Source organism: Micromys minutus, assembly GCF_963924665.1.
Source record: "Micromys minutus genome assembly, chromosome: X".
NCBI classification, from domain to species: Eukaryota; Metazoa; Chordata; class Mammalia; order Rodentia; family Muridae; genus Micromys; species Micromys minutus.
This window is the reverse complement of record NC_137970.1, coordinates 78,997,939-79,021,851: the sequence shown is the minus strand read 5'-3', so window position 1 is coordinate 79,021,851 and position 23,913 is coordinate 78,997,939. Positions and strand designations below refer to the sequence as shown.

At 37.8% G+C, this 23,913-nt stretch overlaps 1 protein-coding gene across 2 annotated transcripts in view; it reads right to left on the bottom strand.

The window, feature by feature from the left end:
• Positions 1-236: 236 nt before the first annotated feature.
• The window catches only part of RNF128 (ring finger protein 128), a gene marked incomplete at its 5' end in the record, with an annotated part of 100,621 nt that continues 76,944 nt past the window's right edge, over positions 237-23,913 (bottom strand). For both annotated transcript variants that reach the window (XM_080910024.1, XM_080910023.1), the window contains 5 exons: positions 237-572; positions 6,752-6,920; positions 7,658-7,754; positions 9,190-9,272; positions 15,109-15,180. In XM_080910024.1, coding sequence (XP_080766150.1) covers positions 439-572; positions 6,752-6,920; positions 7,658-7,754; positions 9,190-9,272; positions 15,109-15,180 — 555 coding nt within the window. In that variant the 3' untranslated portion in view covers positions 237-438. The remainder of the gene's footprint in view (positions 573-6,751; positions 6,921-7,657; positions 7,755-9,189; positions 9,273-15,108; positions 15,181-23,913) is intronic.

Genomic DNA, 23,913 nt, shown 5'->3' with positions numbered 1-23,913 from the left:
AATTCCAGATCAATATAAGCACCTGGAGACAAACCCTGACACATAGAGCCCAAGCTAAAGTAGTATTGTTTAATTGTGATACTATCATAAAACAAAGTGATTACAGCTACTCCACAGCTTTAAAGCAACATATTTTTTATAAGAAAGTTGTTGTAAATGAAAAACCTGACTACTTGTAGACAGTTCTGAATGTTTAAAAATGTTGCTATCACTATCACCAAGAGGAAACTTGCCTATGAAAAAACGTTATAGTGAGTTTGTGGAAAACGGTACTGGGTTAAGTATGTTAAGCCATTTAACTATAGTATAACATTAGTCATCTGAGCATGTTCAGTATCATTCTTGTTTTGCATTTACCCAGTTCATTCATAGTAAACTAGGGCCTGATTGGCAGTCCTGTTGTTACTAACGGTTCAAGTTTTCTACTGACACAGATCTTTAGGATTTAATTTCTCGAACAGCTGTCTCTTGATCAGGAGTTTCATCTTCTTCAAAGGTTGGGTTGTCAACATGGGGAACGACATGCACGGCCACAGAATTTGCTTCATGGTTTACCAGCTGTAGGTTTTCATCTGGACAGAGAAGTGAGAATGTTAGGATAGTCCCTTTCTGTCATTTCAAGGCAGGAGTCTGCATTCATTTCCAAGAAGGCTTCATAACCTAATGACTAAGCTGATGATCTGGTCCTTAATACTATAAGACTGTTTTAAAAAGTGTGGGATACCCTCCTGTGTTCATAGCACCAAGAATTCTTGTGCCTTCCAAGCTAGCCTGAACTACACAGTACATTTTAGGCGGGCCTAGGCTATAGCAGTATGAGACCCTATCTCAAAAAAAATCATAATTTTGTTTCCTTTCAGGCACTTTTGGCATTATTGATTTATGATTCCTGGATTTTTATTTATGTGCATGTGCTTACTTTTACCTAAATTATAAACTCCTTAAGGGCAAAGTTACGTCTTTTGTGTGTGTGTGTGTGTGTGTGTTTCCTTTTCTAAATAGAGCAGTTCTTAAACCTGGCTGCACATTACTATCACTTGGGCTATTTGAACATAACTGTATAGTAAATAAAACAATAGTAATCCTATAAGAAAAAAAGGTGGAGGATGAGAAAACACCTAAGGAACTTCAAGGCATGTGACTAAAAGAAAATGGATTGTACAGTAGTTGCTGAAGTAGTTTACATTTCTTCTAGAATTGAAAGTTCAAGTAAATATATTTTGGATTTGAAAAGTCTTTCTCCTTTCACTATCACTAAAAGGAATACGGTCAGGAGGATAGTCTTGAATGAGCCCAGTGGTATGCAGCTGTAATGACATACATCCAGTAGTAGAAACTCCGTGTCTTCCAGACAAGAGGGAGAGGGACAAGGAGGGAGGAGGAGCTTGAGTCAATATACATCTCCTAGCCTTGTTCTTTGAAAGAATTGACTGTAATAACTACCCTGTGACAATAGGTGGGTGTGCACAGTGCCCATATCTTGCTTTTGATATAACAATCTTGAAGCAAAGAACTCTTGAAGAAGTGGCACATTCTGGGACAGAGAGTATATAAGATTAAACTAGATTCTAGCCTAAGTATTGAAAAAGCACATCTCACAGAGCCAAAGCCACAATTGAGAGTGCATTTCACCGAGCATACACGGGATGCTCCATGGCCCAGGCACATATCCAGCACCGGACTGTCTTGTCTGGCCTCACTGGGAGAGGATCGTCAGTGTAGGGCATAACGGGGCGGGGGGGGGGGAGGACCCTCTCAGAGGAGAAGGAGAAAGAGGTGAAGAACTCTGTGAGGGGGAATGGGGGCAGCATTTGGGATGTAAAAAATAAGATAGTTAATTAAAAAGAGTGCTTTTCACATTTTAAAACATGTTTTCAAAACCAAGCAACCCCTCCCTAAAGTGACACACAAACAGAATAAGCAACAGAAACATATGTGGTCTTCAATCCCTAAATATTTACTGCCTGGTCCCTGAGGAGGAGGGAAGCCAGCCTAAGACATACTATGGTAACAGAAAGTAAGGAAGTCAAAAGAAAAAAGAACCCAAGTTGAGCAAGATTCTGAAGCACTGGACAAATCATGAAACTAAAAAGGATTAAAGAAGTTCTGTGATCTCACTTTACTATAAATAACCGAATAAAATAGAAAAGGAATGGCTCCTCCTTACATTTGAAAATTAATAAAAAAAGAAAAAAAAGAAAATTAATAAACGTGGAAAGAATGACAGAATTAGCAAACCACTATTTGGTGAATAATTATATCAGAAAGTATAAATTATGGGGAAAGCTGGTCAGGAAAGGAACCATGAGACACAAGATATGTACACAGTTTCCAAGCATCTAGCAAAAAGATATTCAATAATTACAAATGGAAAATAGTAACTTTAAAAGGAAGAATTTGGCAGACAAAACCCTTAACCAAGTGAACAAAGTTAAAATCATTTGTAATGAGAACACTGTGTGCCTCATAATATGCGCTGCTGACTGGGGCAGAGCATCCGCTTCTCTGGCATTCTTACCAGAAATTGACAGTGATTTCATTATCATGAAGTAGCAGACAAGGCTAAGTAAAGGAACACTTTGTGAAGTAACAGAAAAGTAACATTCAATAGTAACAACATCATGGAAGGCAAATATTAAGAAATTGCCATAGACTGGAGATCAAGGAGATGTAAAAGGAAATGAAGTGTGAGAACTGGAGACAGAAAAGGGACATACATGGGCCAGCTGCTAAAGGTGAACAAGGTCTGTAGGAAATATTTCATCAGGTCATTACTTAGGTTCCATATAAGTATATGGGTATATAAGATATTCACATTTACAGAGGCTAGGAAACGGTAGATCTGTATTCTCTGTACTAGTACTGAAATTTCTCAGTCAACCTGAAGTTATTTAAAAATTAAAATTAAAAACTACATATAATTAATTAGGCAGCATCCATCATGAATTTTGATTTAATTTCTCTAAAGTGCTTTTTATGTGCCATGCTCTTTGCAATTTTAATTTAATTTATCTTTCACTTGTTCACTTTGTGTCCTACTCACTGTCCCCCCCCCTAGTCATGCCCTCCCGCAGTCTTTCCCTCTCTGCCCTCCCCTTCTCTTCCGAGTGGGTAAGCCATTATTTCTTTTAAAAGATTCTCTCCAAGTGATTATGATGGATAGCCAGGTTCACAAACAGGGGTCTTATTGGATGTATTCTCAGTGCGGCCCCATACCAGGAAATCTGTTAGAGATACAAATTTTCAGGCTCCAATCAAAACCCACTGAGTCAAAAAAATCCTCCAGGAAATTAGGTATATAGTTAACTTTGAAGACTAGTATACCAACAGAACTGGTCCCAATGATGTGCTACATAAATGAAGTAAATATGCATTTGCAAAGTTATAAATATCAACTTTCATTGTAATTTTCAGCAACAAATATGCAAGATTGCCAGACCAGCAATATACATAGACCAGACTGAATTATAATCTACGTGGTTATTTTTTTTCAAGACACATTTACATATCTCAGGCAGCAGGGTGTGCTGAGTAGAAAACAGGTTAATATAAGATGCTCTATGGGAACTAAAAGCTGTCTGAAACAATTTAGTTCCCTAAATGCATGAATAGAAATTTGTGGTTGTGGATACTCAAGTGAAATAAAGGCTTTTCCCAGAGGCAGAGGAGAGGCAAGTATTCAAAGGAAGAGCAGGTGTCAGACTGAGAAAGTGTACAATGGAACAGATATGCAGGGAGCTCACACTGCAGCTATGCATGGAAGATTAGAAACCAGGGGAACGGAAATGAAAAAATATACTGAACCAACATGAAAGTGGGAGTGAAGAATCCAGGGAAGGAGAATCCTTAAGGCCTTAAAGTGGGTACCACAGCCATTCATCCATGTAAGGATGCAGGCAGAGCATGGAACAGTATTTCATTGCTATTTAAATGATCTGTAGTCTATTCTGCTTCCCTACCCTAAGAAACCTACAAGAATTGAACACAATCAAGTGGGATGGATTTTTTATATAAAAAACTAGCACAAATTAAATTATCTTTTATCTTCACCGAATTCTATTATCATGCCATTATGGGAACACAAGATCATCAAGACAAAGAAACAATGACTCAGTATTACAGGTAGAACAATCCACAGATAATTAAGATTCCTATGAGTGTGCTCAAGGAAATGTCTGGAGATTAGGTTGCAAGAAATGCAAAGTTGGCTTTGACATAGTTGTGTGCCTCATGGCATCTTCATAAAGGATGTCTATGGCACTGATAAAGCCATAGAGGGCAAAGGTTTATGTCATGGGAAACTGAAATGTTCATAAGCGACTGTAGTAATTCATTTCCTCCACTTTTACACCAGCATTGGGCTACCTGAAAGGGAAGACTGAGGGAAAACTTTCAAACCAAGAAAAACACAGAGCTGCCAGGCAAGAGGATCAGGATCCAAGGCCAGCCTGGGCTACATGAGATCCTGCCTCAAAAAGACAAAAACTGAACACACATTCAAAAAAGCAGATCCACAGCTCCTTGGAATTGTTGAAGGTAGGCTGATCTGATTTTTTTTTTTTTTTTTTTTTTTTTTTTTTTTTTTTTTTGGTAATGGCTTAAAATGAAATATAGTTCAAATCCATAAAATTTATGTAATCTTTAACTGTATAATTCAACTCAACTGGGAGCAAAAAAGAAAGAAAAAGAAAGAAAGAAAGAAACAAACAAACAAAGAGAAAATACATACTTCAAAGGGTTTGTTATAACCACAAAATTTTGCACCTATCCCCACTACCTAATTTTATTTTTTTAAGTTAGAATTATTTAGTTTCTGTATAAGAATGTTTTGCCTGCATGCATGCATATGCACCATGTTACCCTCAGAGGTCAGAAGAACTGGAGTTAGAGATGGTTATGAACCATCATGTATCATGTGGATGCCAAGAAACAGACTCAGAATTAATATAAGAGCAAGGAGTGCTTCTAACCACCGAGCCATCTCGACGGCATCTACCTAATTTTAGAACATTTCTGTCTCTCCCAAAAGAAATCCCTTACCTATTGGCAGTCATTTCTCATCCTTATCCTCGGACTGTAGTAACCACAAATCTGCTACCTGTCTATAATGGTGCACCTATCCTGGATTCTTCATATACAAAAAGAATGTAAACAAGGTACAGTGGTGCAGGTTTGAATCTTAACACTTTGAAGGTGAAGGTTATCCTCAGCTATATATTAAGTTCAAGGGCAGTCTGGTTTCTATGAGACCCTGTCTCAAAAAACAAAAGGAAATAAGCAAAAATGGTATCCTACATCATACAATATTGACCCTTTGTATCTGAAAGCTTAGTAGAGTGTTTCCAAAACTCATGCCTGTGTAGTATTCATCAATTTTTTTTCAAGAAAAAAACTAAATTTATTGATGGTGTATATTTGCACATGCATGTGAGTGTGCACCCGTGTGTGTGTGGGGGGGGGAGGGTAAGTCAAAGAAGAACTGAAGAGAGTCAGTTCTCTCCTTCAACAAAGTAGATCCTGGGATTAAATTTAGGTTGCCAGAGTTGGGGACAAGCATCTTACCCCTTGAGGCATCTTGCTGCTTTTTACTTTATTTGTTGGCAGAGGTCTTCCTATATAAACCGAGCTAGCCTTAAACATGTGGCCTACCTTCTACTTCTGCCTCCTAAGTACTCTGATTAAAAGCAAGAGTTGCCATATTTTGCACACCAATCCTTTTGTTCTTGCTGGTTTTGTATATGTTTTTAGACAGGGGTCTCACTGGGTAGCCCTGGCTGTTCTGAAGCTTACAATGTAAACCAGGCTAGCCTTGAACTCACCAAGAACCGACTTGCTTCTGCCTGAGTGCTGGGATTAAAGCTATGTACCACCATGCCTGGCACCTTCTGTTATACACATACACCAGATTCTGTTCATTTGCTTATAAGTCAATAGACAAGTCCTTTCTGCTTTGGTGCTATAAGGAACAGCACTGTTGGGAATACTTATATACTAGTTTTTTGTGGGCATATGTTTTTACTTCTCTTGGCTAAATACTAAGCAATGAGGAAAGAAAGGAAAAACATTGACAGAGTAAGGTTAGAGAAAGGAAAAATAATTTACATTGAGATTTGATATCTTTAAAAGTAACAAACAACCTTCAAACATCCCAGTTCTTGTACAATTACTAAACTGTAATAATTTCACACCAATTCCAAATAATATGTTCAACTTAGTGTCTAGCAACTGACTCATGTCCTAGAAAAGTCAACAGGTGGCAGCACATACCATTGTTCAACCTAGTTTTCTATCTGCAAAATGAATTTCTAAGAAGATAGACATAAATCTAGCTTTTGTAAGTCAAATTCTTCTATTATATCTGGAGTCATTTCTTCTACATTGTGATTTATCGGTAATAAACAATGACTCCCAACGTTTAAAGTTGCTCTTTTGCCTCAGTAAGGAGTCAACTAGCCAACATTTAAATGGCCCAGAGATTTTCCAAAAAAAAATTCTCCTTTCGTGAATAGTCAGAATTCCTTCTGTATGTCATTTATTTTAGGAATACTTGAATATGTATGTACTCTTTGAATATTCATATACTTTATGGCACGAGTGCATCTTTTATTGTGCCATTTTAAATAGAAAAAAAACCCTTTAAATGGCATAAGGGATAAATAAAACAACTACTAAAAAGCAAGTATCCATGTCCAGATGTGAGGTCCACAGTATTACTTGTGATGAGCCCACTGCCCTTCAGTACGATGCTTACTTGCTGACTGTGCATGTTCCTCCAGAGGTGGCTCATCTGTTCCCTGTACTGAAGCATATCCAGATGAAGCAGTCTCACTGCGATTGTCCTCTTCATGGGGAGAGGCAGTATTGGATGCTTCATTAGAAACAGGAACTTGTAAAGACACTGATCCATCTTCAACATCCACCTTTGGAAAGCATTTGAACAAAATAAGACATTCAGAATGCATGCATTACATTGACATAAGATTATGACATTTTTTGTTGGTGATAACTTGCAGAAATATTTCTTAGCCTCATAAACCTCTAATCCATGTTCATGATTATAAAATCTCTTTCTGTCCCCAGTCACAGAAGCTGGGGTAAGAATCGGCTCTACCAATGGAATATATATCTTGATTTGACTGCTCCCTTCACCTCAAAATATAATGGCTGTACAAAGTAGGAACTCAGTATACATATATATGTTACTCTGTCACCAAACAGAACTGAGAATTGGTCTCATCTGCACATTTCTGTTAAGATTTTATTGAGTTGATATTTATCATATTTTGAAGGTAAAATTTTCATTTACGAAATACAAAATTATAATTCTATTATGCTTTTTCAAACTAACATGGTCATTAATGACAAAGTTGATAATCATACAATAATGACAAAGTTATAACAGCTTCGTAGGTTATATAGCTATCAGCACTACTTATGATCCAAGTAAAAATTACATTTGAGAAGAAAGAAAATAGATATGTCTGAGATGGTAAGAATCTCCCTGTGTCTATGAAAGAAATATACCCAATTTTAGGGATAAGCTGTGATTTGTACATTGCCTACCCAGAGAGAGAGGGATGCTATTTTCATGACTACTCAGGCATATGAACACCACACTGCTAAAGTTTCTTCATAGAAAGACTATAGGAAGGTTTACCTCAATTCCCAGAGCTTTGAGAATGTCACACTTGCACATGGGGCAAGTCCTGTGTTCTAAAAGCCACGGGTCCACACATGTCTTATGGAAAATGTGACTAATGAAGGAAAAAAGAGATAATTTAGTTATAAAATGTGAAACAGCAACAACACTTTCACACACACACACACACACAAACTCAGATCACACTTAGCCTTTGCATGAATATATTTCCCCCCTTTAAACATGCCATTAATAAAGGAGCCATAAGAATAGAGTTTTTGAGATTTCATAATACAGAGCTCTTAAATGCACCCCCATTACTGTAGCCTGACAAAGATAATTTTAGTATTCATAACTTGAAAATACTATCTGACTTAAGTCAAGTCTGTTGGTATTTCAAATGTTACAATATTAAAAGTATTTTGCAGTAAATATAATAAAAATGGCTTTTATCTATATCAGCCTGCGGTCTCACTCCATGGTGCTCAGTCCAACTGCCCCCAAGGTCTCACTCTGTCTGCACGACTCCCTTCCCTGGCAGTTTACTCCGCCTGCCCTACTGCCTCTGTCCTGAGGTATTTCTTTACCCCAACTCCCAACACAAACACAACTCTAAGGCTCAATAGCTTTTCATACAGTTTTATATATTCAATTCTCAATCCACAAACCCTCTACACAAGATTATATCAAATGGCTAAAGATACAAACTGCCCTTCTGTATGAAATAAAAAACCTATAAGATCCTTTAAATGTTTATAGCTACCTAATGCCAATTAAGTCGACATGGATCTAATTCAGCCTTCCCAATATCCATCTTGGAGTTTCTCTCTCAGTTCTCGCCTGTCCTTTGATCTCTGATCCTCCCTCTCCACCTCCCTTCCTTGCCCAATCACCAGCTCTTGCCTTTATTTTAATAATTAAAATGGGAAGGTTCAGATGAAGTCATCTTCATGAGTATGTGACTAGGCAGCCTTTCTTGGGGAGGTGAAATTAACATTAAAATACAAGCTACATGACAATCTACAAAAGCATAATTTCCCGACTCTAAAATGGAATCACCATTCTCAGTAACAGAATGCTCTAGTACTGAGTATAACACAGTACCAATGCTTTAGGCAATGAAATATGCTCCAAGAATACCACTATTAGTTGAGAAGAAACATATTAAGAATAACCTTCCAGAGGAATAATTTTTTAAAAATCTAACAAGTGAAGACTTCAAAATATGGCACCAAGATGATTTTATTTTTTTCTCAATATAAATATTAGAATGTATTTAAAATAATCAAGTACTATACACACACACACACACTCTCTCTCTCTCTCTCTCTCACACACACACACACATACACACACACACACACACATACACACACACACACACACACACACACACACACACACACAGTTTTTTAAACTTTCCTGCAGAGAAAACAAACTGTACTGGATTTTAGTGATATATCAATTTTAAAGCATTCAGAATGTTTTTCCTTCATCATGTTTGTTTGGGAGACATTATTTTTATAGCTATGAAAGAAGATAAAACTTACTTGCAGGTTAGGATGCGCACCAAATCATTTGGCTTATAGAGTTCGATACACACAGCGCAGCTATCTCCATCGGGGCCAATTTCCTACGAATAAAGAGTTAATGTGACTCAAAGAAGAAAAAGCTTCAATGGGGATTTAAATTTGACACTTTGAGGAGGTAAAATAAGAAAGTCGACAAAATAGAGAAAGAAGGAAGTAAATCATATAGTACTAACTTCAACCTTTTTTTTCTGACTCTAGCATTCATAGAAAGCCATTTTAAGTTTTATTGGTATGTTCTCTAAATAAAGGGTATAATTTACATATAATAAAATTCAGTCATTTAGTTGACAGTTCTACGTGTTCTGAAAAACATATGCAGTGATCTAATTCCCACCGCAATCAAGGTATAGTAGCATTATAGCAATAAACTCATCCACATCCCCTTAGTAACTAAGACTTCCTCTCATTCTCAACCTCTGCCCATAACTGATATATTTTCAATTTCTATTGCTTAGGCTTTTTATAATAATGCCATATAAATAGAATCAGGTGCTATATCTAGCTCTTGAGGCTCACTTCCTTTACAAAGCCTTTGATATTCACGTATGTTATTGTAGGTAGCAGTAGGACTCTCTTACCCCTTTATTAATAAATTTTATTCCATGATCTGAATATTCCACAGTTTATCTATGGATTTGGATTCTTTCTAGTTTAGACAATTTCTAATAACTGTGTTTAGAAATTAAATGGGAATATAGGGGTTTCCTTCCTTTACGGTGAATATCTAATATGCTAAGTGCATTTTTAACTTCATAAGGTATTACTTTGTTTTTCAGGGTGGTGATGATTATTTTGTATTGTCACCAGAAGATACATAAGAATTCCAGAGGCTGTACATATTCACCAGGTCTTGGTTTTTCCAGTTATTTTTACCTTTAGCCAGGTTAAGGAATGTGTATTGCTCTCACATGTGGTTCTAATTTTGTATTTCTTTAATGACAAGTGACCTTGAGTATCCTTTTGTATACTTCTAAGCCATATGTGTCTTTGATGAAGTATTTATTTAGCATACTTATTATACTGCTTAATTTTGAAGAAATGTTGCTATTGTTATGAGCGACCAAGTGGGAGCTTGGAATTGAACCTAGGACTTCTTTAAAAGCAGCAAGTGCCCTTAAACTCTGAACTGTCTCCTCAGTCCATGTTTATTCAAAGTAAAGCTCATATAATTTTAGGTTTCATTATGGAATTTTATTCTGTTATTTTTTAACAGAGAAAGATCTTTATTTTAGTTCACATTTCCAAGTTAGTCCATCATAGCAAAAGCATAGCTTTCTAGGTGGCAGTACCTTAGTCAAATCGACAGACAAAACCAGAGAGAAAATAAATACATGCATCCTGTGCTCAGTTAGCTTTCTCTATGCTTGTGCAGTACAGAATTTTCTGTCTAAGGAATTGTGCCACCCAGAGTAGGGAGGTCTTCACACCTCAACTAACTAATCAAGACAATCTCTTCCCCAGACATACCCACAGTTTAATATGATCTAGACAATCTTACATTGAGAGTCTAATTCTAATTCTAGATAATGTCAAGTTGATTAAAACTAATGAGTCACAGTGAGGGACTCTGGTCTGAACCCAAGATCATCCATTTACTTGGGTAACTTGGATGATTTCTTTTAATTGGATATTTTATGTATTTACATTTCGAATGTTATATCCCCTTTCCTGGTTTCCTCTCTGGAACTCCCCTACCCATCCTCCTATCCCTGCTTCTATGAGGGCACTCTCCCCCTCCCACCCACTCCCACCTCTCCACCCTAGAATTCCCCTACACTGGGACATCAAGCCTTCACAGGACAGAGGGCCTCTCCTCCCATTGAAATCAATAAGGCCATCCTCTCTATGTGCTATATGCTATATGCAGCTGGAGCCATGGGTCACTCCAGTGTGTACTCTTTGGTTGGTGCTTCAATCCCTGGGAAAATCTGGATGGTTGATATTGTTGTTCTTCCTATGGGGATACAAACCCCTTCAGCTCCTTCTGTCCTTTTTCTAATTCCTCCTTTGGGGTTCCCATGCTCAGCCCAATGGTTGGCTGCAAGCGTCCTCATCTGTATTTGTCAGGCTATGGCAGAGCCTCTCAGGAGACAGCTATACCAGGCTCCTGTCAGCAAGCACTTCTTGGCATCTGAAATAGTGTCAGGGTTTGGTGACTATGGGATAGATCTCCAGGTAGGGCAGTCTCTGGATGGCCTTTCTTTCAGTCTCTGATCCACACTTTGTCCCTGTATTTCCTTAGACAGGAGACATTCTGCTTTAAAAATGTGTAGGTTAGTAGCTGTCCCCATCTCTCAACCAGGGGCCTGGCCTAACCTCTGGCTATGGTCTCTACAGGTTCGCCATCTCCTTTGTTGGGCATTTCAGTTAATCTCACCCCTGTTGGATTCTGGGAGTCTCTTGCTTTCCTGACATCTGGGACTTGCTGGTGGCTACCCCAACTCTCCCATCTCCTACTGCTACACAACTCTGTTAAAATTCCTGACCCACTTTATATATACCATCCCTGTCTCCTTCTATAACTGATCCTGCTCATTGTCCCCACCCCAATCTCTCCCTCCCAGATTTTTCCCTCCCTCTACCTTCCATGATTATTTTGTTCCCCCTTCTAAGAAGAACTGAAGCATCCACACTTTGGTCTTCCTTTTTCTTAAATTTCATGTGGTCTGTGAATTGTATCTTAAGATATTTGGAGCTTTTGGGCCAGTATCCACTTAACAGTGAGTGCATACCATTTTATGTTCTTTTGTGACTGGGCTACGTCACTCAGGATGATATTTCCTATTTCCATCCATTTGCCTAATGTTTATGAGTGCTGAAGTATGAGTGTATGCCATGTGCATACAGTGCCCAATGAGGGCAGAAGGTGTTAGTTAGATCCTCTGGGACCAGAGTTACAGATGATTGTGAGGGTGATGGGGATTGAATGGGTCCTGAGAAAGAGCAGCCAGTTCTCTTAGCCACTGTCATCTTTACCTCCTCACTGCGAAATTTTAAATTTGTTTGGTTGTTGATATGTCCTCCCATCTCTACCATCTCCCCAACCCCTCTTGTACTGCTCTTCCTCTCCCCCATGACCTCCTTTCTTTTTGCTTTCATACCACAGGTTTGTATCTATATTTTTATTTGGTGACTCCTGTTGTTAAGGGTCAAAAGTTCCTTATATTCTTTCTAATTGTAGTCATTTAATAAATATGTGGTTTGAAAATGTTTTCTCTAAGACTGTACGCTGTGTTTTCCTTCTTTAAGAACCATCTTTCAAATAACAGAAAACACATTATTTTGTATTGTTTTGCTTCTTTGTTTGTTTAGTTGGTTCAGGGACTCACTATGTAGCCCTGGCTGTCTGGGAATTTGCTATGTAGAACTGTCTGGCTTTACATTTAGAGACTCCTATGCCTCCCAAGTTCCGGGGTTAAAGAATGTGCTCTCCTATGTCCACTGAGAAGATAAATTACTTTTATTTTCTTTCACTTTATATGTACGTAAGTTTTAACTTTTTGTATGTCTATATATCGTGTGTATGTCTGCTGGCTGCAGAAGCCAGGAGAGGGCATCAGCCCTCCTGGAACTGGAATTATAGATGGTTGTGAGCCAACCCATAAGTACTAGGAATTAGTATAAGAATTGGGAATGTGGGTCCTCTGAGTATCTTGTACCTTGGAGCCATCTTACAAGTCCCGTTAGACAGTCAAATTCCACATTTTCTCTGTGGATTTGTTTTTGGCGTCATACATAAAACACATCAATATAAAAATATTTGTGTATCCAATATAATGAATTATTTTTCTCCAAAGACATTATCAGCTGTACATTTTAGGCCTATAATCTTTATAATTTTATTTTTACACTGTATAGAAAATGGGAGTATTTTTATAACTGATACTGTGCTGTCTAGTTTTATATCAACTTGACACAAGCATCATTTCAGACGAAGTAATCTCAATTGAGAAAATTAAAACTGGCCAGTAGTGCACTTTCCTGATTGATGGTTTATATAGGGAGGGCATAGCTCTCCGTGGGTGGTGTCACCCTGGGCTGGTAGTCCTGGGTGTTATAAGAAAGCATGTCTAAGCTCCTCCAGGTTTCTGCCTCCAGGTTTCTGCCATGTTTGAGTTCCTGCATTGACTTCCCTCTGTGACGAACTGTGATATAGAACTAGAAAGTGAAATAAACCTTTTCCTCCTTAAAATGCTTCTGGTCATAGTGTTTATAATCTGCATAACATTCTGGTTTCATTATTCTTAAAAAAATAAACCTGCCAGGCATCTGCTGGTCCATTTCTGGACTCTATTCTATTCATTCATTTATTGGTCTAACACTTCCACACTCCCACAGATGCAGCCTTAAAATAATTCTACAAATTGGAAGGGGTGTGAATTACTATTTAAAGTTGTTCCTTTTATGAAAACCCCATCCCATATTTATACAAGGTCTTTCTATGTAGCCTAGGCTGACTTGAACCTGCAATCCTACCTCAGCTTGCTAGGAGCTGGAATTGAAGGCATGCACCACCAGCACTGTCCAGCACAGTCTAGGAATGCAGTCATGTGAGAATTCTTAGTGCTTGTGAGAACATTCCAAGAAAACAAGAGTCTTATAACCTTAGTATCTTCAAAACATAGACTTGTTCTTGGAATGTGGTTTCATGTTCCTCCTGGGTGTAGCTGACAGGACTGACTTTGCTTTGGATTCTCCATTATTCACAGCTTTTCTTATTCAATTAAATGTTCATATGCTTCTATGGAAAACGTGTTTACCATGTGTGGCTTGTCCTTTTAATTGCCTAACACTTAAAATCATGAGAACTTTACTGATCTGGCCATTCAGCACCTATTCAAAATGATTTTGATTACACTAATTCTTGAGCTTCTCCAATATTTTGTCGTGAAAAAATTTTTAGGAGCTGTATCTAACCCATAGGTTAATTTAAGATGACCTGACACTTTAATAATGAACTCTTTGATCCATAAATACAATATGTATCTTCATTTCTTTGGTTTTTTTTTCTTTGATTTTATTTTCCTCCACACTTACAATTAAACTCAAAGCCTCAAGGATGCAAAGCAAGAGCTCCAGCACTGAGCTGGAATGTCTGGCTTCTATCATTTCTTTCATTGGTGCTGTGCCAATTTTAACATGTAAACATTGTATATATTTTGAATATTTCTCGTCAAGCCCCTAGTGTAATGCTTCTGCTGGTGTTAGAAATGGTAGATCTTTATTTCACTAAGACATGCTGATTTTTTTTTTTTTTGCTTTTGTCTTTTCTCTTCAATGTCCAAACTGAACTCTCAAATAAAGTTGTCCTGAAGCACCCTACTAGTTTTCTATCATTATTGCCATCACAAATTATGATCACTTACATGCTTAGAGCAGTAGCATGGCTTAGTACCATTTGTGGAGGTCAAGACGTAACTGAGGTGTTAGAAGGTCTTCTTGAGGGTTTCAGGGACATATCTGTAATTACGTTTCCTAGCTTTGAAAGAATCCTGGCCTTCCCTGTTTCCTGACATTTTCCTTGAATCACTCTGCCTTTTTTATTCCATTACAACGCTGCTGTGTATGGTGGTCAGACCTCCTTCCTCTGGCTTCTATGGATTCTGATTATATTTACGACTTGTCAAAATAATCCTAGATGATCTCATTCTCAAACTTTCCAATGCTGCAATGTCACCTGCCAGATAATAATATTCACAGGTGCCAGTGATTAGTATGTACGGTACAGTTGGGGACCATTGTACAGTCTAATTGCAGTATTGAATAGAATTTTAATACTCAATGAGGTATTTAAATGGCAATGAAAAGACATTTGGACAATTGGTATTTAGCTTAAACAATGATTTGGTACTATTGCCTGAGAAGTAATAAAAGTACCTTGTCTCCTTGCTTCAAGGTGCGCAGCTGAAGCCTTCCAATAGCTTTTTTAGCATCTGCCTTTAACTGCCTCTGTAATTTAAAAAAACAGTCATTAGAAGACATTTTTAAAAGAAGCATGATTTAAAATAGTGAGTTAATTTCTATCCGTAAAAGTTACTATCTAAATCAAAATTTAGAGATTACAATCTGTGGCTGGGGAGATGGCTCAGTTGGAGAGGTGCTTATTATGCAAGCATTGAGGAACTAGGTTGGATGCCCAGCAGTCATGTAAAAGCAAGGCACCATAAGATGTGACTCTAATCCCAGCATTGAGGAGGCAGAGGCAGGAGGAGTCCTGAGCCTTGGCAGCCAGTCAGTCAGTCATGTTGATTCAGTGAAAGACTGTATCAGAGAGTAAGGTGGAGGGCCATTGGGGAATCACATGTCTTTTTACCATTGGCATCCATATGCATGAATGGTTGCATGCAGGCATAGCTTGTATGTGTACACAAATCTTTTTAATTTAAAAGTTTTTATACAATATATTTTGATAATATTCTTTGCTTTCCTCCAATTCTCAGATCCCCCCACCTGCCTACTCATGTTCTCTCTCCCTCCCCACTCAAAAGAAAACAGAACAATGACACAAAATATTCAGAACAATAAAACAATGGTAGTAGGGCAAAAATATCAAAACAAAAAGTACATAAAACAAAACAAAAAACTATGGAGTCTGTTTTATTTTAGCTATGTGTCCTGGATATAAGGGCTGCCCTTATCTACATAAGGTTGATATACCCAGTGACACTCTACTGGAGGAAACTGAATTTCTCTTTCCCAGCAAGTATCAACAAGTAGCTTTTTGACACATACAAGAGTTAGTCAAATATTTATCCCCTTTATCTGATATCAAAAACAAATCTTCCAAATTACCGAAACTTTTTTCTCTTATCCTTTTTTAAAAAATGTATTCACTTTACATTCCGATTACTGCCCCCCAACAGCACCCCCTCCTATCCCACAGTCTGCCTTCCCCTTCTCCTCTGAGAGGGTGTAGGGCTCCTGGGTAACCCCCTACTCTGGCACACCAAGTCTCTGAAGGGCTAGACATTTCTCCCACTGAGGAATGGATTCCTCAAACAGGCAATAGCTTTTGGGATGGGCCTATGCTCCAGCTGTTCAGGACCCACATGAAATCCAAGCTGCACATCTGCTACATATGTATAGGAAACTTTTTCTTATAGTCCACTGAGTCAATTTTATGCTGCCTATATATTCACAGCTGTGTGGAGCCATCCACTAGATCAGTGGTTCTCAACCTTCCTAATACTATGACCTCTGATAACAACAGTTCCTCATGTTGTGGTGACCCCAACCATAAAACTATTTCATTGCTACTTCACAACTGTAATCTTGCTACTATTATGAATCCTAATATAAATAAATATCTGATATGCCACTCCCACAGGGGTTGCTAACCACAGGTTGAGAGCCATTGCACTGGAGTATAGTGTATCTACCAGACGTAAACCCTTAAAGGAAACTGACAGTCCATTCCAAATACATATCAACTGTTAATAGTTCCACTAGGGGTGGGGTTTTCCAGCCCTTCCTCCTCCTTGACCTTTTTTCAGGTAATCAGTTGCTGTGAGCTTCAGTGCAGTAGTCCTACTATGTCCAGATGTTACCGTTTGCCCCAGGCTTCTGCGTCATCTGGCCCTTACAATGTTCCCTCTTCTAAGATATTTCCTGTGCCTTGGGGTTAGGTCCTGTGCTTCAGACATCCTATTTATGTCTGAGTGTACGAGAGACACTTTGTTCTCTATACTTTGACCTGTCAGCAGTAACTCCTGTCCACTGCACAAAGACACTCCTTTGATGAGGACTGAAAATAGCACTGATCAATGGTATAGATTTATGAATTTAGAAGACAATTTGATACTCTTGTCAATTTAGCAAAATATTAGTAATAGCTCCACGCCCTGTGTTCTTGGCCAGATTTATAGTACTAGACATTAGTTTCTCATGTAGAACGGACCTTAGATCCCCAAATTACTGAGACTTACTGTGTTTCTCTACTTTTAAAAACAGCATTCCTGGGACCCTAATGGTAAAAACAGTATGCTTCTCTTCCAAAAGAATTTAGAAGCTATGAATTTTTGAAGGACCTTAAAGTATACCTTCTCCAATTTCTTTTCTGAAATGGGTCTTATTCAAACAAAAGTGTACAGGATTTGAATTCAAATGGACCTGAATTAAAAATCTTATTTTGTCATTGACTAAAGAATAACACTAACAAGTCACTTAAGTATTGAGCTTACTTACTTTTCTAAAAAATGAGAAAAATAACCCTTATATATTTAATATTAGAAAAACCTGCTGCTTATAACCAATTTTGTCTAGGAAGGAGGATAGATTCTGAATTGTTTTACTGAGCACATATCTAAGACAAGTGTGGATATTCAAAGACTGTGTGGAACAAAGACTGAAATATTCTGCATAATTGAGTCAGAAGTCACATTGTGAAGCAGATGACCCTACAAGTTAAGAAAAGATTGCAAAGAATGGAATCATTGGCAGGCTGTCTTAATTTGGTATAATGTTGCAAGTAAATTCTTTTTTTTTTCAGAAACAACATTTTATATAAGAATGTCTCATGTATACTGTGTAAACAGAAGGACTCAAGAGTATTGCAGCAAGACAGATGATACACAATCATATTTTGAGTTCCAATCTTATTTTTAGTTGCAAAATGAATAAACTTAGCAGTAATTCATCAAACAATGGGTGTTGAGAATCAGAATTCATCATGAGAATGAAAGGAGCTTTCCTGCCCCTCCCCCCACGCAGGGTCTGTTCCCCAGCAAGGTTTCCAGCTCAGATAGAATCCAAATAAAACACCCAATATAATGCCTGACATAGCATAGATACCCAATAAAACATTTGGTAAGTGGAAATAAAAACTAGGGCTTGTAAATGAGTACCACTGGATACAGGTAAAATATCTGTGAATATTCCAGACAATAATATTTTGAAAGAAAATAATCCATAGTATGGGGTATTTGACTGAAAACTAACAAAATTACTAGTCAAATTCCTTTTCTTATGTCACAGGAAGAGGACAAACTTCACTCAGATTGCTTCTTGACCAGTAAATAGATTAGCAGAAATAACTAATGCTGCTGCAAATGAAAGCCCAAGTAAAGACTAAGATAATAATAAGAGAGCTCGGTCTTTCTATTCCTAGAGTCTAGTTCAATAAAGCCATCTGTAATTCAGCTGTTTTCTGATAGTTCTCTAGTTTCCTGAGCCCATATGCTGCTAAGCCATGTTCCTTTCACTGGGTGAACAACTAGGATCTACAGGCCTGGCTGTGGCTCAGATTTCTAAGCCTCAGTACTTTCTTATCACATAAATCAGGAGCTACTACAACATTGAGGGGAAAAAATGCAGTATAAAGGGAAACAGAACCAATGACAGGAAGGCATATAGTATAACCAGAAATATATTTTCCATATCTGTCTGTAAAGCATTTCTCATTGAGGTTTAAGCATCAAGCTCTATAGCCAAGTGGAGAACTGTGCTCGTCAGGAAGTATTATTTCCCTAGCATGTTTATTTGATCAAGAGTATATACACACTGAGCTGAAGGAGGGTCATCTGGCTTAACACCTGTCACACTACTACCTATCACCAAGGCTGACTCAGCTAATTTGGCTGGCTAGGTCAGTGTCTCCTTTCAACCTTACCACTCCATGTGCATCTCACCCAAAGCTTCATGCTTCGTTGAAGAGGACAACCTTCCCCTATAGAGGAGGAGAGTTCTTTTATCAAGGGTATACAAGTGGCTGTAGTCCCCTGATAGATCCTCCAAACAAGCTCTCAAGCCTGCACTTTCTGATTTTTCATTCCTGAATATTCAATTCAATATAGTATCAATCCCCAACTCTCCAAAGACATGTTTGGAGTAATTAATGTAATTATATGTTTGCTAGTAATTAATGCCACACATTTTCCGTCATTGCAGATATGAATGTCATACAAATTAATTTGAGGCTTGGGCTCAAAGGTAAATATATCATATGCATTATATATATATGTCAATTTCCAAGGGGAAAAAGCTGGTATTGATACCAAGCTAAAAATAGGTGATGGGGGTAAAACACGCCACACACACACACACACACACACACACACACACACACACACACACGACCTAATTGTGAATGCCAAGTTATTAAATAAGAAACTTGCCTCAGAGTAAGGGGATGCTAGAGGAGTGGGGTGGGAGTGGGTAGGTGGATGGACGGGTGAGTAACCTCATAGAGGCAAAAGGGGAGGGGCTGCTTGGAGGGGGGACAGGGATGGGGGACACCATTTGAAATGTAAATACACAAAATAATTAATTAAAAAGAAGCATGATTATAGAAGATTTCTTAAGACCTACAACATTTAAAGATAGCATATGGGGTCAAATGGCAGTTTGTAATTCATTTCATAAAAAAATAAGTACTTTGTGTAGTTTTCAGACCGCACTAGAGAAGTTTCTTTGTGCAGTGGACAGTGGTGAATGCAGAAACTCACAACTGGTCAGAATACAAAAAAATGAATGTCAGTGGAGTGCTCAGTCACAAATCTATAGCACACCCATCAAAGCTCAGGGACCTCTCTCAGGTAAGGGATGGCAAGCACAAATGTCTTCTGGGCATGAGATAATCACTGATGCTTTGAACTTGTAGCAGCTGTGGCTGACTGACTGCACAAGATCAAACTAGTCAACATTCCTACATAGAGGGAGGCCTGAAAGCCCCTATGCCTAGTTAGCTATTTATAGTTGATGGGGGAGGGAGAGTCCGCTGGTCGTTAAGGCTATGGCTCCTCATAGATGACTCATGCTCTCTTGCAGTGGTTATCAACCTTCCTAATTCTGTGACCCTCTAAAATAGTCCCTCATGTTATGGTAACACCCATCTATAAAATCATTTGCATTGTTATTTCAAAACGGTAATTTTGCTACTGTTATGAATCTTAATGTAAATATCTGTTTTTCAATAGCATTAAGCAATCTCAACCCAGAGATTGAGAATTGTTGCTCTAGTTGCTAGTCCTACATTCATGGTATGCATGTATGTATGTATGTATGTATGAGAGATAGATAGATAGATAGATAGATAGGCAGCACAAACTGGAGTCAGTGGGCTAAAAAAGAGAGGGTAGAGAGATTGGGATGTTGGGATAAAGTTAAGGAAAGGCTTGAAGGGTGAATATCTTTAAAATATGTTGTATGTATTCCCAAAGGATTAATAAAATAGGTTTAAAAGAGAACTCTAGGTCCTATTAAGTGTGTTATTTCCTTATCTTTCTCCTAAACTGCTAGTACCCAGAGGACTGGGGTTTAATTGTTTTTTAAAAATTCCCAAAGTGGTTACTCACTGCTCTGAGAATATTTAATTTAAAAATATAAAACCTTTCATGGTTTTTCAAATAAGCCATTTCTCAAATTTACTTACTAAAAGCCTCTTTTCCAGTACATCTGGGGAAAGTGATTTTTAAAGAGCATTTACCGGGCCCCAACTACATTACCAGGCTCATTCCTGAGCTTTTTACCTGTGTCATCAAGTATAATCATTAACATGTGAATGAAATCTGGATTTTAATATTCAAGTTTTCTAGTCAAGTCAAGTGGGTTCTGAAGCTTGACTAAAATCCAGGCAGGTGGCTAGGTGCAGAGCCGATTCAGTTCCACTGGAGTTTATATCTCTCCAGAGCAGTACGCTGCTTCAGCTGTGTGCTAGTGAAGAAACCTTTAAAAGGCTTTGTATTCCTTATGAAGAAGATTAAAAAAAAAAAAAAAAAAACAAGGGAAGGAACCCTCAAATTCAGCTATTACTCAGTCTTAAAATTTGTTTCTAAATTGGCTATACATGTGATGTGGGAAACATTTTAAATAGATATATTATACTAACAACCTCTCCTCCTCAGTGTTAAATTCTATCTGGCTTAAGAATATTTGACAATCGAGTTAAGAATTGAAGGGAAAGACATGGTGCATCTCTCTCTCTCTCTCTCTCTCTCTCTCTCTCTCTCTCTCTGTATGGGTGTAGGTGTGTGTGTGTGTGTGTGTGTGTGTGTGTGTGTGTGTGTGTGCGCGCGCGCGCGCGCGCATGCATCAGTTTTCTTAACAGAAGTCTAATGCCACCTCTCCAACCAATCAGAAGCTTTGTCAGTGGCAGTAACTGAAGCTCTCACCTATACACTTCTAGTTTGTTGTTGTCATTTTTGATTCTAAGAATTTTAAAATCGTGGTAAACACAAGCTGTTCTGTTTATTTCATCTGTACAGTCATACTACATTACACAAAACACAGGACAGCCTGCTGGCTGATCTACCTGCCTGGGATTTGGCCACAGGGCATTTAACAGTCAGTGTAACTGAACTATACACAAGCAACTTATAGAGTTAGACTAATTACTTAATGGAGCTAGAGTACACAAAAATCAAAAAGAGGGATAACGCAAAGAAACATTTTTCTGTGCTTGAGTCATTGCCTTTTAAAAAACAAACACGTCATTGAAAGCCAAAAATATAAAACATTGTCCAAGAATGAAGAAAAAAATCATAATCTTTGCTTAGACTTTATAAAAATGTTTAAATTTGTTTGAAAACATATAGTAAAGGGATTCTTTTTCCCAAGATGCCTATCTGTGTCTGTGCTGTGTGGCAGTTTTGGGGTGAGAAATGAAAGACACTGAAAACGAAAGTTCACAGCAAACCCATGCATCAATAAAAAGAGTTCCTACAATATGAATAAAAAGTTCCTACAATATGACTTTTCTTTAATTAAAAAAAATTAAGAAGCACCTTTTAAAAAGTGTTCCTTATCAGAAAGGAGAAGCAAGTGATTAAAGGAGTTCCCATATATCTAAAGTCCTGGAGACAGAGATAAAGAAGAATACACATATCATTCCCATAAAGATGGCCACCATTAGCAATCTATGGAACTATACTGCAAGGACGAATTGTGAAGAAAAGAAAATTGGGCAATAGATATGTTATAACTAAGATTATAGCCTTTTCTAACAAATATGATCAGCACCTTTAGAAATCATGGTGTGACTATAAATTTGCACTTCTAAATCAACTCTAGTCTCTAGCTAACGTTTCCCTTTCTCACAACCCTGGAAGCTGTTTTCTTGCTTTCTGCTTCTATGTGATTAACTATTTTTACAAAGAAGGAAATTATGGAATTCTGCTATTCAAAATCATTTACTTGAAATTTGCTAGGAAAGCAGTTCTTAAAATGGATGTTCCTAACCAGACACAGTGTTAACTCTATGTGGTGAAGGATACATTCAATAAATTGGCTATGGTAATCATTTCCCAATGCACAGCACATCAAATCACCATAGTGACCATTTTGGATACAAGTTTATTTGCCAGCCAAGTAGCATAAAGTTGGCTAAAGAATTAGTAATATCATCTGGGTATGGCTATACCCAGATGTAGCCCCAACCAGTCATGAAAGTATTGCTTATATCTAAAGTTCATCACCACCTCAGGTTAATTGTTATGATTTGACACTTAAATGTTTTCAAAGGGTCATATTCTAAGGGTGTTGTTGCCAGCCCATTGTACTACTATAAAATGATAAAACCTTTCAGAAGTGGATCCAAAAAATATTGAGGGTATATTCTTGAAAGAGATGTTGGAAGCTCACCCTTTCCTGTCTCCCTTTGTCTGCATAACTACAACTGGGCTAGTAATTACTCTATGCAGCTACATGGTCTTCCATGTTGCGTTCACCAGCCCAATGTGACTGAGCTAAATGATTTTGGAGCAATATTTCAACTCCACGAACCATAATAAACTTTACCTACTTTAGTTTTTCTCTAGTACTTTGTCACAGTGGCAAAACCAAACCAGACCAAACTAAAACATGCCAGCAACAGTAAAATCTAACATTAAAAAACAATACAATTGTAGATATGTTAAATTCTAAGACTCATAGTTTGAGCCTCCTTTCAGTCTGTGGGAAAGGCAGGAAACTATAAAGATTTAGACAAGTATTTGTTTAACTTACTCTGTATAAGAGGCAAAATTCTCATAGTTTTGTAAAAGGCCCTGAATAATTCTCAAATTTAGGCAAGTACCTACATGTAAACACACACACACACACACACACACACACACACATACTCACAGAGGGGTATGGGAGACAGACTGAGACAAATAATGGTACAAAATATAAGCAGCTAGTGACTTTTTTAGTTAATTTAGCTAATAGACCATAATTGGGAACATTCCAGATGACATTAATAATAGTTTATACCCAGAGACAGGGTCTCACACCATAGCTCAGACTTGTCTTTAACCCACTTGTATAACCAGGCTGGCCTCAGACATTCAGAGACCCACTTGCCTCATCCTCCCAAATGTTGAGATTATTAACATAAGCCGACACACCAGGTCCAAGGATTAATTATAAGATATTAATACAGCTTGGCCCTTCTTCATCTGACAGCACTCTATTACTATGTCTAACAGTAATATGTAGGGAGATATGTGCAATATCTCTATCTAGGAAACTAATTTGAATATCAGAGTTCCAGGCTCAAATGTTAGGAATGGGAAGGGCTGGTAGCTAGGATCATCTTGCGTCCAGCTGTTCATACTGTCTGAAAGGCATGGCCCAGACAATGAAACTAGGTGTATATCATCTAGCTCGATTGTTGTGCAAAGCCATCTTGAAAAACTGGTATAACATGGTTCATTTCTCCAGCCATATCGAACAATACATCAACCACTGATATAAAGGACACTTTGA